This window comes from Arachis ipaensis, chromosome B05, assembly GCF_000816755.2.
Source record: "Arachis ipaensis cultivar K30076 chromosome B05, Araip1.1, whole genome shotgun sequence".
Lineage (NCBI taxonomy): Eukaryota > Viridiplantae > Streptophyta > Magnoliopsida > Fabales > Fabaceae > Arachis > Arachis ipaensis.
In genome coordinates this window covers 131,066,619-131,080,147 of record NC_029789.2, presented here as the reverse complement: position 1 = coordinate 131,080,147, position 13,529 = coordinate 131,066,619, and the positions used below count along the sequence as shown (strand labels likewise).

Sequence of the window (13,529 nt, the reverse complement as noted above, 5' to 3'; positions counted from 1 at the left end):
AATTTATGTTGACTTTTTAATAAAATTCCAGAATTACCCCCACCATTATCTTCAACCCTTCCTCTCTTCTTTCCCAAATCTCAAACACCTCCATTACCTAAAAATCCTAATCTCAATACCTAAAAACCCCGAATTATCATTTTCCTAACCTTAATCTCAATACCCCTCTCAACAAATTTCAACCCTCTCTTTATTCAGCAATTTAACCTTTTTTCTTCTTCTTCTTCTATGGATTCAATGAACTTGCTGGGTTTCTCTCTCTCTCCTCAAGAACAACACACTACTACTACTACTCATCATCATCAAACTCGTTTTGGGCTATTCAATCCCACTGCACAAGATGATGTAACTGCTGCTGATGATGGAAACTGCTTTGATCTCACTCCTTCCACTCATGCCGCTACTACTCTCAACCTCCCTCCTTTTTCCATCTATCAAGAACCCTTCAACAATCATCATCACCTTTCTACTCATCAAGGTTTAATAATTTCTTTTCTCTTTTAATTTTTCTATTATTATTACAAATTACTCTTTTTTTTTAATTTTTCTTTATCATCATAGATTGGAAGGAGAATAACTACATCAACCAAAACCTGCTATTGGAAACTTCATGCAACAACAATAACAATGTCGACAACAACCACCACCACTATCACCAACAACCCAAGCTGGAGAACTTACTCGGTGGACACTCCTTCGCCGATCATCATCATGAATACGGTGCCAACTCATCGGGAGACTACCTCTTCCAAAACTGCTCTCAGCCGGAAGTTACAGCAGGAGGAGGAGAAGGCTCCGCCGGCGACAGTGGTGGAAGCACAAACTCAATACACCATCAACACGTGTTGGTGAAGGAGGTGGTAAAATTGATGAAAAGAATAAAGAGAGGGTTGAAATTTGTTGAAAGGGGTATTGAGATTAGGGTTAGGAAAATGATAATTTGGGGTTTTTAGGTATTGAGATTAGGGTTTTTAGGCAATGAAGGTATTTGAGATTTAGGAAAGAAGAGAGGAGGGGTTGAAGATAATGATGGGGGTAATTCTGGAATTTTATTAAAAAGTCAACATAAATTTAGGATTTGGCTACTTTTGTTGTACGGAATCCATCTTTGATGGATACAACATTAGTTTTCTTCTGTAATGGCTACTTTTGTCAGCGTTCGTAAAGTTCATGGGTACAAATGGTTGTTTTTTCTAATTTAAAAGATATAAAAATAATTTTTAAAAATTTAAAGCTTACTACAAAAAGAAAGTTAGGCAAAATTTAGGCACCAAGTCATAGGCACCATAGAATTGGCCCGAATTGAAACTATGACACACACAATTCCTATTACATGCATCCAGAAGAGAACCCTGGAATCTCCATTGTGAATGTGACACTAAATGCATCTAACTACCATTCTTGGGCTCGTGCAATGTGATTAGCCCTTAAATAAAAGAATAAGTTGCAACTTATTGATGGCTCATTACCTAAACCTGATGAGAATGACAAGAATTTTTTGGGGTGGGAGAAGTGTAACACATACATCGTTGCTTGGATAAATTTCTCACTCACTAGTGAAATTTTCCAAAGTGTAATCTGGAATGAGAATGCTTGTGACATGTGGAATGACCTTAAACACACATACCACCATGGAGATGTCTTTAGGGTAGCTGAATTGGAAGAAAAATATATAGTGAGAATTAGGGTGACCTAAGCCTAACTGCGTATTGCACAAAATTGAGAGCCCTATGGTAGGAACTGGACTATCTGGAATCGATCCCTCAATGCTATTGTGGAGCTGAGTGTATGTGTGGATTAGGCGTGGTTAGAAAATATAGAAGAAACAAGCAAGAGAGACAATTGCACTCCCCTGATGTGAGTGAATCTCGAATTCTCATGAGCTCAGCTGATTCGATTTGAAAGTGCAAGACACCAACACCCTCCTCCAAACGGTAATTTTCGAGAAAGAGAAAGGTCAAACAGAGGTTGAAAAGGTAGAGGACCACCTAAAATATGCTCTTACTAAAATAAGATAGGGCATTTGGTAGATACCTGTTACAAGAAGCATGGGTTACCCCCTCACACGAGACAGCAACCATACAGAACCATGAATTGCACAATCACAGCACTTGGCAATGAAATTGGAAAAGTCAGTGGCAGTCAATTGGATTTGACTCAAAAGGAAGACGATGAGAATTCTCATCTCATGATATCTCAAGAACAAAGAGAAACATTAATTGCATTACTTCAACAAGGGAATAACCAAAATAACATTGCTCAGCAAAACCAGCCTATACAGAACCACACAGGTATACCAATTTATATTCTGCACATGAGTTCATATATTTCACACATCTTATTCATAAAATATTTTTTTTTTCAAATTCATGGATAATAGATAGTGGTGTAACTGACCATGTGTCCTTTTTCCTCAAATTTTTTTAGCTATCACTACATTGATCCCATTCTTGTGAAATTGCTTGATGGAAGCCAAACCTTGACAAAAATAGTTGGAATAGTGGTTTGTTCAAATAACCCGTATCTCACTGAAGTGTTGTATATACCGTCTTTTACCTTTAATCTACTGTCAGTATCTAAGGCTACAAAACAATTAAATTACCACTTTTTTATGACTGACATGTGCTGTGAGATACAGGACAGGAATACTTCGAAGATGATTGAGTGTGCTAAGGAATCAAATGGACTTTACACATTGAGAGTCAGCCCATTATGCTCACAAACTACCACCATATCTGCATCAATACCCTACACATCAGAGATTTCTAAAACTGCACCACAAATCTCTCTTCAATCACCACGCACAACAAAAGCTGCACAACATTCTACACACCACACTCACATGTTTTGAAAATATAGCATAGAAAATAATGCCAAATTATGGCATTTAAGATTGGGGCATGTCCTTGAAAGTAGATCTATTGTAATAAAGATTGATTTTTCCTTCATAGAATGCACAGGTTATGTTGAACCTTGTGATCCTTGCCATTTTGGCAAACAAAAGAAATTATCTTTTACAAGAAACATTACACAATCTTCTAAAGCTTTTGATTTGGTACATCTAGACATATGGGGGCCCTTAGCCATCCCTTCAATTAATGGACATCGATATTTTTTAACAATCGTTGATGACAAAACCAGGTTCACCTGGGTTCATTTTTTCAAATTAAGTCTGAAGTACCAATCCTAGTAAAGAATTTTGTAACACACATTGAGAAACAGTTTGGAAAAATTGTCAAGTGTTTCAGGTCCAATAATGGACCCAATTTAATTTGATTTCATTTTTTAAAGAAAAATGCATCATTCATCAAACATCCTGTGTCAAAACACCACAACAAATGGTGTGGTAGAGAGAAAGCACCAACACCTATTGGGCATGGCTAGAGCACTTTTATTTCACTCTTCAATTCCGAAATCCTTTTGGACTTATGCTGTTAGCCATGCCGCCTTTCTCGTAAATAGGTTACCAAGCATCGCTTTAAAGGACATAGCACCTTATGAACTATTTTTTTTGAAAAACCAGATTTACCGAGTTTGAAAGTTTTTTGTTGCTTGGCTTATGCTACCACCCTCACCGCACATAGAAAGAAGTTAGACAAACGGGCAAGGAAGTGTGTGTTCTTAGGCTATAAGTTACACACTAAAGGTTTTATCTTGTATGACATTAATTCAAGAGAACTGTTTCTATCTAGAAATGTTCAATTCTACGAGAAAGTGTTTTCTTTTGAAAAGAATTCAGATTCTACACCTCAAGGTCATGTGCATGCACATAGTCAGCATATAGATAACACAAACTTGTTTTCTCCCATATATGACGAGCATAAAAACCATTCGAATTAAATTTTTTAGCACACACAATTTCGCACTAGCCCAGGACAACAATCACAATCTGTCGAGTCAAAAAATCATATATTGACACCCCTTCATCCACCAATTGAAAACCAGGAATCGCATTCATCCCAGCATACACCATTACCACCACTACATTCACATCACTCATCACCTCCACAAATTATTCACCCCACTGCTGTCCAAAGACCGAACAGAATTAGAAAACCACCAGTCTATTTGGATGACTATCAATGTGCATTGTTACCATCATCAGGACACATTCAATCACCAGGTACCCTCTTTCCAAATATATCACTTACCAGTAACTTTCACCGAATTACAGAGCTTTTTCTTTAGCTGTGTCCACCATTTCAGAACCAAAATCATAGAATGAAGCAATTCAACATCTTTGTTGGAAGAATGCAATAAATGCTGAACTTCTTGCTCTTGAAAATAACAAGACATGGGTGCTTACCAAACTGCCTCCTGGGAAGAATGCAATTGGATCTAAATGGGTTTTTAAGGTGAAATTCAACGCTGATGGGACTGTTGAAAGGCATAAGGCCAGGCTGGTGGCTAAAGGTTTTAATAAAAAAGAGGGATTCGATTATTTTGACACCTTCAGTCCGGTGGTTTGCATGGCAACACTATGTGTTTTACTTTCTATCGCAGTCCCCAAGCTGTGGTATCTACACCAATTAGATGTCAATACGGCGTTTCTTCATGGGGATTTGCCGGAAGAGGTATACATGAAGGTCCTTGATGGTCTTGAAGCCCCTGCTGGATCAGTTTGCAAGCTTAACAAGTCACTTTATGGACTAAAACAAGCTAGTCGCCAGTGGAATACTAAGCTTGTCTCAGTCTTATCTGAAGCTAGATACGTACAATCCAAGTCAGACTATTCACTCTTCACTCGGCAAACTCCATCTAATTTCATAGCCATTATAGCCTATGTTGATGACTTGGTTTTGGCAGGCGACGACATTCAAGAAATTACCCGGATCAAACAGCTACTGGATACCCACTTCAGCATCAAGGACCTGGGAAAACTCAAATATTTTCTTGGCATGGAAGTTGCATACAACACTAAGGGGCTTGCTTTGTTGTAAAAGAAATACACTACAGATTTGATAGAGGAATTTGGGTTGATTGAAGCCAAACCCGTATACACACCGATAAATTATTCCACTCATCTATCAAAGGCCTCTGGAGACCCTATAAATGATTCAAAGCTCTATCATCGCCTCATTGATAAACTACAGTATTTGACTAACAACAAGGCCAGATATTGCATTTGCCGTGGGTAAACTCAACTAGTACCTAGAGTCCCCAATGACTAAATACTATAAAGCTGCTCTGCGGATACTTCGCTACCTCAAGAAGCCCCCTATTGCAAGTCTCTTCTTCCCTCTCAGCACTGATTTCAGCCTCACTGGGTTTGCGAGCGCTGACTGGGCAACTTGTCTAGACACAAGGAGATCTGTTTCTGGCTACTGTTTCTTCCTAGGGACCACCTTAATCTCTTGGAAGAGCAGCAAGCAGCAAACTGTGTCTCGATCATCTTCAGAGGCGGAATACCGAGCATTGGCAAATGCGACGTGTGAAGGTCTGTGGCTTCTTCAGTTATTAAGAACTCTTGGCATTGATCATGCGCAGCCATTCACCCTCTATAGCAATAGCCAATCCGCATTTCACATGGCTGCTAATCCAGTTCTGCATGAGAGGACGAAGCACATAGAGGCTGACTGCCACATTGTGCGAGACATGGCCAATGAGGGGATCTTGAAGCTTCCCTGTCACATCTGCTAACCAAACAACAGATTTGCTCAACAAAACACTTGCTCCAGGACCTTTCTATTCATGTTATCGCAAACTAGGATTGTTAGATGTTTACCCTCCTAGTTTGAGGGGGATGTTAGTTGATATAGATCGTTACTATACCATATGCTAATTATAGTAAAGCTAGTTAATTAGAGATTACTAACTGTTAACTTACCTTAGTTAGTTAGTTGGTTTTAACTTAACTACAGTTGGTTAGTCCACATGCTGTTGTATATATAGTGCAGCTATACCGAATTTTACCTTTGTAATTTTTTATTCTCTTTCAACAAGAAATCTGAATCATTTTACCACTTTTTTTGCTTCTCTTTCTTCTCGCTTTCTGTCTCTCAACCTTTCACAGTTCCAATTTTCACATAAATATTCTAAATATTGGAATTCAATTCAATTTTATAATTTTGTTAATTTATTATAAATATTAAAATTCAATTTAATTTTAGCTGAAATTCAATTATTGATAGAATTCAATTTAATTCTATATTATTAAAAGTTTTTAAAGTATTGCAAAATAAAAAAAATTGTTGAAATGGTTAATACTCAATTCTTCTTCTCTTGAGTATTCTATGTATGTCGACTAACAATTCGTTACCAAGCACTCCTAACACCATATAGAATATGGCTGTTATTAATTAATTAAGCATTTAAATTATTTTATAATTAACAAAACAAAACAAAAAAATACACGTTGATTATTAAGAATTGTTCCATTATCATGAAATATAAAAGAAAATTGTGAACCCCTAACAAGTTTCTTCTTTCTTTCTTTTTTTTAACTCTTTTCTGAAATTGCCAATAGAAAATGGTAAGAAAATAAATAATTGACAATTAATAATTCATCATTCGACAAGAATACAAGAATTAGACAAGAGTTTATATCATATATCTCTTATTTATTTATTTCAACAATTTCTTCCTTGCACAATTATTCGACCTTTGTATTTATTTATTTTAATTACTTTAATTAACATAACAAATAGTAATATTTTTTAAGAAATAAGAGACGTTAAAAAAAATCTATCAAATTTTGTTTTCTTATTCTAAATTCAATAGTAATGCTCAAAATGATATTGAATAATTTTAACTGAGTTATACATTGGAGTCAAAAGATAATTTGCATCCTCAACAAGATATATATATATAAAGAAAAAAAAGCTCAAGATAACATGATCTTATCAAGTGTAAAAACGAAAATATTTAGAAAATCCGTTCTCCTTCTTTTGGAGATTTAATAATAACAATTATTCTTCTTAGGCATTCTATTCATTTTCGTCACCAAAATTGCTAAAGCCTCCTTAGACAATGAAATAGCAGAGCATGAAAAGAAGAAAGCGCCATATTCCATGAGCCCAAACTATGTGATTGAATAAATCCTCCTCCATCTGTTGCGGGTCGAAGACTCCTTCCCCTTTTGCAAACTCCGATTCATATTTTTCATAGAGAAATCTCTTATCAACATAAAACAAGATCTTTTTTAAATCATATTAAGAAATTCCTTGGTTCAGACCGAAAAAACAATGTCACTCGATCATTATCAAACTAACTGCAACATTTTTTTTTTGTCTGTGAGGATCCCACTAGAGCGCCTTCTACTTCTAATAGGCCATGAACTAGATCAGAATCATTCTCAACGAGTTCATAAGAAGTGATCCCATCAACAATTTCTTCCTTGCACAATTGTTCGACCTTTGTATTTATTTATTTTAATTACTTTAATTGACATAACAAATAGTAATATTTTTTAAGAAATAAGAGACGTTAAAAAAAATCTATCAAATTTTGTTTTCCTATTCTAAATTCAATAGTAATGCTCAAAATGATATTGAATAATTTTAACTGAGTTATACATTGGAGTCAAAAGATAATTTGCATCCTCAACAAGATATATATATATATATATATATAAAGAAAAAAAAACTCAAGATAACATGATCTTATCAAGTGTAAAAACGAAAATATTTAGAAAATCCGTTCAATTATATATTCTTCTTAGGCATTCTATTCATTTTCGTCACCAAAATTGCTAAAGCCTCCTTAGACAATGAAATAGCAGAGCATGAAAAGAAGAAAGTGCCATATTCCATGAGCCCAAACTATGTGATTGAATAAATCCTCCTCCATCTGTTGCGGGTCGAAGACTTCTTCCCCTTTTGCAAACTCTGATTCATATTTTTCATAGAGAAATCTTTTATCAACATAAAACAAGATCTTTTTTAAATCATATTAAGGAATTCCTTAGTTCAGACCGAAAAAACAATGTTACTCGATCATTATCAAACTAACTGCAACCTTTTTTTTGTCTGTGAGGATCCCACTAGAGCGCCTTCTACTTCTAATAGGCTATGAACTAGATCAGAATCATTTTCAACAAGTTCATAAGAAGTGATCCCATTTTTTTCATCAAGTCCGGATAGAGACCAAAGGTCTTGAGCAATCGATCCGGCAAAACAACTCAAAAGATAAAGAAGTATGTTAATTCCTTCGTGCTCGTTCTAAGTTTGACGTGCCATTTGTACAAATAAGAATCCCCCTCGACAACTTGGATTTGGCCCTGAAATGCTACCTCTTGTAGCATTCAGTTGCAAAGAGCTGTTCCTCCCAAAACATGTCAATGATAGTACTTAGTAGAATAGTTCAATTGAGAGGTTCTTGAAAGAACAATGATAGTCTGTGTGTGCAATTTTGATGCATTCTGGTTAAAGCTTGAATCCAAAAACAATGTCTAAAGTGAAAAGCTATTTGAATCAGCCCTTATATATATCTTGTAATGTAACCTTCCATAGAATTATAGAAATGACATTGTTTTCAGCAATTTTTCTTAACAGAGTTTTGTTTAAGAGTAAAAGTAAGAAAAAAATAATAATCAAACATTAAATTTCTTATGCAATTATGCATTTATCAGATTAAATTGACTACATTTTATCCTTTTGATATGGTTTCCCATACATTGCTGTTCATAACTTTTCAACATCAACAATGTATTGGTCTTACCTTAGTTATTGATACATATTCCATGATTGAGCCTTCTCATGCTTACATTGTCTCTGGTTTGTGGCACTTGAGAACCGCTGATTTGCTTCTGCAATGGTTTCGACACCAGCATTAAAATAAACCATGATTATACCCTTCACAAGATCAAATGAATATTTCCTGTACTTATTTGTGAAAAAGGAAATTTTAATCAAAGCAAGTCTAAAAATTGATTTATGCACCACAAAATAATAGTATATGAACAACCTAATTTAATAATGCTAAGATTAATTCCTCAATGTGTATAGCAACATCAAACATATTCTATCTTGTTTGAGATTGAATTAATTTATGTTTATTAATGCTGTCTGAAGAGTGATTTTTTGTGAAAGCAACTATTAGTCACTTCCATCTAAAACTGATTTTGAAGCTTAAAATCCAATGAGTATGGGTTCAACTAGAAACCAAATAAGCTAAGAAAATATTAATTTGAGTGTCTCAATTTATTAAGAAGGAGATAAATTGAAATTCAAGTATAAAGAAAATTCATACTGGAGAAGTTCAATTTTTGTCTGCCCCAAGCTGCAACTTAACATGCTTCAGTGTACCTAGGAATCAATAAGGTAGATCGGTATTACTCGTGGAACAAAGATGAAAACCATGTCAAGAATCCAAAATACTCAACCACCAATACAGGTTCAAAATCAGTTTGATAAAATAAGTTAATCAGCAACGAGGCTATATCACAGTTCAACTTTTGATCCCAAAAGAAATTGTACTAACATTCAAAGATATTCTAAAAAAATGCAACCTCAAATTGTACAACATTGTTTCACTTTTAATTCTTTATTCTAACCTCAGCCATCACAATGCAAAGAAGATTTAGAAAAACCAAAGGAATAGGTGTAAAAACAATTGTACTTGGAGTTAGAATCACCAGATCTTTAACAAACAACAAAACTCCAAACCATGTTTTAATAATAAAAGCTTTTTCAACATGTTTAAACAATGTCAATACAATAATCCCTATATAGGATTTCAACAAGTAATGAAACAGTTCAACTACGCATTAACAGAAAATCTCTGTGAAGAGCTATTTCATATGTACGTATTTTCGGTTGGTTAAGTTTCTAAGAATCACAACTGAGTAACACTAACTATGAAAATGACCAAAGGTTTTAAGATACTTCATATTTAAACCATATTACCCAAATTCACATTGTGTGATAACATACTTTAATATACAGATTTCTTCAGCTCAGATTGTAAAAAAGATCAAAACGTCAAAAACGGTTAACAAAAAAGTGGGGTCATGCATTTAGCAGATGAATTTGTTTTGAAGATAGCAGCGAAAATCATATACCTATGCCATTAATCTTAGGCTCTTGGCACTACATATCTTTTCCTAGGAAATTCAGTCAAATAAAGCACAGTTGCTCAGAACACCAATCATGAGCTCTAGGTTACTATCAAGAAATGTTAAGCACTAACAAATCAGTTACAACAAAGAATATCTACCAAAACAGGATGCATTATAGCCATGGCAACAAACAGAGACTCAAAAGTCATCCAATAACAAAAGTTCAAAATTCATTCATAATAATGAGATAACCAAAACCGCTGCTATTGAGTTCATGATAATTCCCAAATCCTCCAATCCAATTGCCACAAAATTTAAAGCTTTGTAATAATTTCAACAATAATAGAAAAATTATTAATTTGAGTTGATGTATCTTACCTTCTATAAACCATTCAATAAGCCTCTAGCAATCATTTCCCAAAAGAGAATAAATATGGGGGAGTTTACTTTAAATATGGGGGAAATGAAAAGATCGAAAGACAATAAGAGTGCAGGGAAGCTTCACAACTAACAAGGATTCCCTTTGAATGATGAAAATCACAACTGTTTCAGCTTAGGAATAAATTAACACCAATGCACATATATAATTACAAAAACAAAAAAGGAAATAATGATAGATCCTTCAAGCCACATATAACAGCCATCTAGTCACCGAAAATGCCATAAAATAAGCTACGGCAAAGAAAACACTTAGGTGTGGGTAAAGCAGAATAAAGAATCACAATCATGTGAAGATCTAAAAGCATTAGTATCGAATGGAAAGTTGATCGAGAAGATGGTAACAAAACACAAGTTAAAAAGAAAGAGATACAAGCAACATTTTGTGATGTCTAACAAGAAGAATCTCATCTACTTTTATCCTTGCAATAGGCCTCTAGATATCATCTCACGAAGAAGTTTCTCCGCTTTATCATTTTCACCATTTTCAAATAGAGCACGAATGATTGTTTCATAAGTCACAGCATTGGGTAAGCAACCATTGTCTTCCATTTTTGCTTATTCTCGGCCATTGTGTTGAATAAATATTTTGCCTTATTTACCTGATTAACCAAACAATATCAATCCATTAAGCTGGTATAAGTAACCACATCTGGTTTCACACCATGTTTTGACATTACAGCCAATACACTCTTAGCATCTTTGATCTTTCCTTCCTTGCATAGCCCATCAATCAAAGTATTATAGGTATAAACATTAGGAGTAATGTTTCTAAGCACCATATCACTTAACAAATCAACGGCTTCCTTATATTGACCCTCAAGACACAATCCAAAAATGAGACAACTGTATGTGATAACATCTGGAGAAATTCCCTTAGCAAGCATTTCAGAGAATAAATGAAAAGCCTGACTTACAAGTGTATCCTTGCAGAGGCTATCAATAATTGCGCTGTACATGAAGACATTAGGAGCAATGCCATACCGTGGGATCTTTCTCAACATTTGAATAGCAGCTGATGTGTGGCCGGTCTTACAGAGGCCATTGATCAAAGTCCCATAAGTGACTTGATTAAAGTGAAATCCATGAGCCAGCACTCTGTCATGAAAGCGCACTGCTTTTTCAACACTACCACAGAGACAGAGACCTTTCATGAGTGTATTCAATGTTACCGTATTAGGTTGATAATCCATTCTGAAAATCTTAGCCAATACAGAGAAAGCAAGCGTCATACGACCCATGCCGCAACAACAATTAATCACGATGCTCAAAGTAAATAAGTCGGGAGCGATTCCCCTGGCTTGCAATTGCTGAAAAAGGGAAATGGCTGTGGAGAAATGGTTGGTCTTGGCAAGAGATCCCAAAATCTTGGTGAATTGGATGATGGATGGAGGGCGACGCATAGAGAGCATGCGAGTGAAGGAATCAACAGCTTCATCAAGTGATTGGGGCTGAGAGTGAGAGTGTAGGGATGAAGTTGAAGGGAAGCAAAGACGGAGAGCGGAATAGGGAACACAATAAGGAGAGGGATTTGGGATTTGAAGAGCATACCTTAACATGATTCGTGAGAATGAGAGGAATGACAACATTCTGGCAACCACCAACAGAGTGAGGGTACAATCAAGCTTGTTCGAGGTTATTTGTTTAATTGTTTCTGCTTTTACTATCTTATTTAGGCCACGGATTTTAGTAATTTCAAATTGAACCCTCTGTTTTCTTTTTTTGTAATTCTACATTTACCCCTACGATTTTTACTTTCCAAATTTTCCCTCTCCACCGTTAAACATAATTTGTGGTGGTCAGTATTTTTTCCAGAGTCAAGAAGGAAAGTAAATTTTTTTTGTTTTGAAATTAATTTTTTTAATAAAGTGGTAGAATGACTTATCGAGAAGTAGATAAGTTATATATTTCTACTTCTTCAAAAAGCTGTAAATTAACTTTTCGAGAAGTTAAAATTTTTTTCTAAAATGCTGCTTTTTACTTTTCAAAAACAAAAAAAAAAAAAAAAAAGTAGCTTTTGCTACTTCCCAAACGGGCTCTAAATTTGGTACATATTTGCATGTATGTAAGTGTAGTAGGCAGATACTGAATTTGATATTGTTCATGTTGGATTGGAATTTATATTCTTCTGCAAATAATCATCAATTCTATTCCATAGGAAACCGTTTTATAATTTTCATTCCCCATTTACTTCTATTTTTTGTAATTTAAATTTCGAGTGACAAATGGCATAACATTTGTTTTAGAAACAAAGTTAAAAGTATACTCCTTTCTTTAAATTATACTATTTAAAAATATAACATAATTTCTTGGGTGATAATTTTATCTGCAAAATATATTAGAACTTTAAGCTAAAATAATTCTGTTGTTTTCACCATTTTCCCCTGACAATAAAACATACCATTTTAAGACAGAAGTTTATACTTACGTCCAGCTCCTCACTTTTATTTGCTAGTAACTCTAGTTTAGTGTTGCCCACAACAGAATCCTATTTAATTACTGTGGTGCTTGCTCAATTGCTAGTTTTGTTATTTTTCTATTACGTATAATTGCAACATAGGCTTCATCTAGCTAACCTTGCATTTCTTCTAGTGTTTTATAATTTTGCAATCTCTTGTCATTTAACTTCTTCAAGGTCAACTAGTATATTGAGAATGACATAATCTCAATCATGGTTATTAATGAATTGTTATTATGTAAATTTCTTAGCTAGACTAATTGTTATGTAAGTTCTTCGGTGTATTATGATGTGAAAGGAAAAGATAGAGCATTTTTCGAATTATCAAAGTAGGAATTCACTACTTTTATTTACAAAATTCAATTCTTGTTTTATGATTTGTTTGTAACTTCCTATTTTCACTAGCATTAGTATAATTAGCCATCCATTTAGCCACGGCATTCTCTTTACTCAAAATTGAGTTGTCATTATTTTAGCTTCTTTGCCCTGTTATCATTTTCAATTCTTTCATTATCACAACCTTGTGGTTGAATAGGATATTTTTTCTCATAAAGAACTAGAGATGACAGCCTGGATTGAGAATGGTCTTATAATGCCAGCTCATTACAAGAAATATAGACATACATATATATTCCT

At 34.6% G+C, this 13,529-nt stretch overlaps 2 protein-coding genes and 1 long non-coding RNA gene across 3 annotated transcripts; 1 reads left to right on the top strand and 2 right to left on the bottom strand.

Moving 5' to 3' along the window:
* On the top strand, nucleotides 214–1,128 carry LOC110262540 (AP2-like ethylene-responsive transcription factor BBM). The gene is made up of 2 exons (XM_021102796.1): nucleotides 214–478; nucleotides 562–1,128. The coding sequence occupies exons 1-2, from the start codon at nucleotides 229–231 to the stop codon at nucleotides 951–953; spliced, it is 642 nt and encodes a 213-aa protein (XP_020958455.1). The 5' UTR covers nucleotides 214–228; the 3' UTR covers nucleotides 954–1,128.
* Nucleotides 7,661–9,326, bottom strand: LOC107644178. The gene is made up of 3 exons (XR_002347200.1): nucleotides 9,190–9,326; nucleotides 7,957–8,746; nucleotides 7,661–7,826 (listed from the first exon to the last, which is right to left on the bottom strand). It is a non-coding gene; the product is annotated as an uncharacterized LOC107644178 (long non-coding RNA).
* On the bottom strand, nucleotides 10,997–12,065 carry LOC107644177 (putative pentatricopeptide repeat-containing protein At1g12700, mitochondrial). Its single transcript, XM_016347989.2, has 2 exons — nucleotides 11,987–12,065; nucleotides 10,997–11,886 (listed from the first exon to the last, which is right to left on the bottom strand). Exon 2 carries the CDS (start codon nucleotides 11,845–11,847, stop codon nucleotides 11,056–11,058), a length of 792 nt encoding a protein of 263 aa, XP_016203475.1. The 5' UTR covers nucleotides 11,848–11,886; nucleotides 11,987–12,065; the 3' UTR covers nucleotides 10,997–11,055.

Excerpts from the sequence above, each read along its gene's own strand:
- LOC110262540 (XM_021102796.1), top strand. The coding sequence starts at position 229 with ATGGATTCAATGAACTTGCTGGGTTTCTCTCTCTCTCCTCAAGAACAA. Across the intron at positions 479-561 it reads TCACCTTTCTACTCATCAAG|ATTGGAAGGAGAATAACTAC; the intron begins GTTTAATAATTT and ends TTATCATCATAG.
- LOC107644177 (XM_016347989.2), bottom strand. The coding sequence starts at position 11,847 with ATGCTCTCTATGCGTCGCCCTCCATCCATCATCCAATTCACCAAGATT.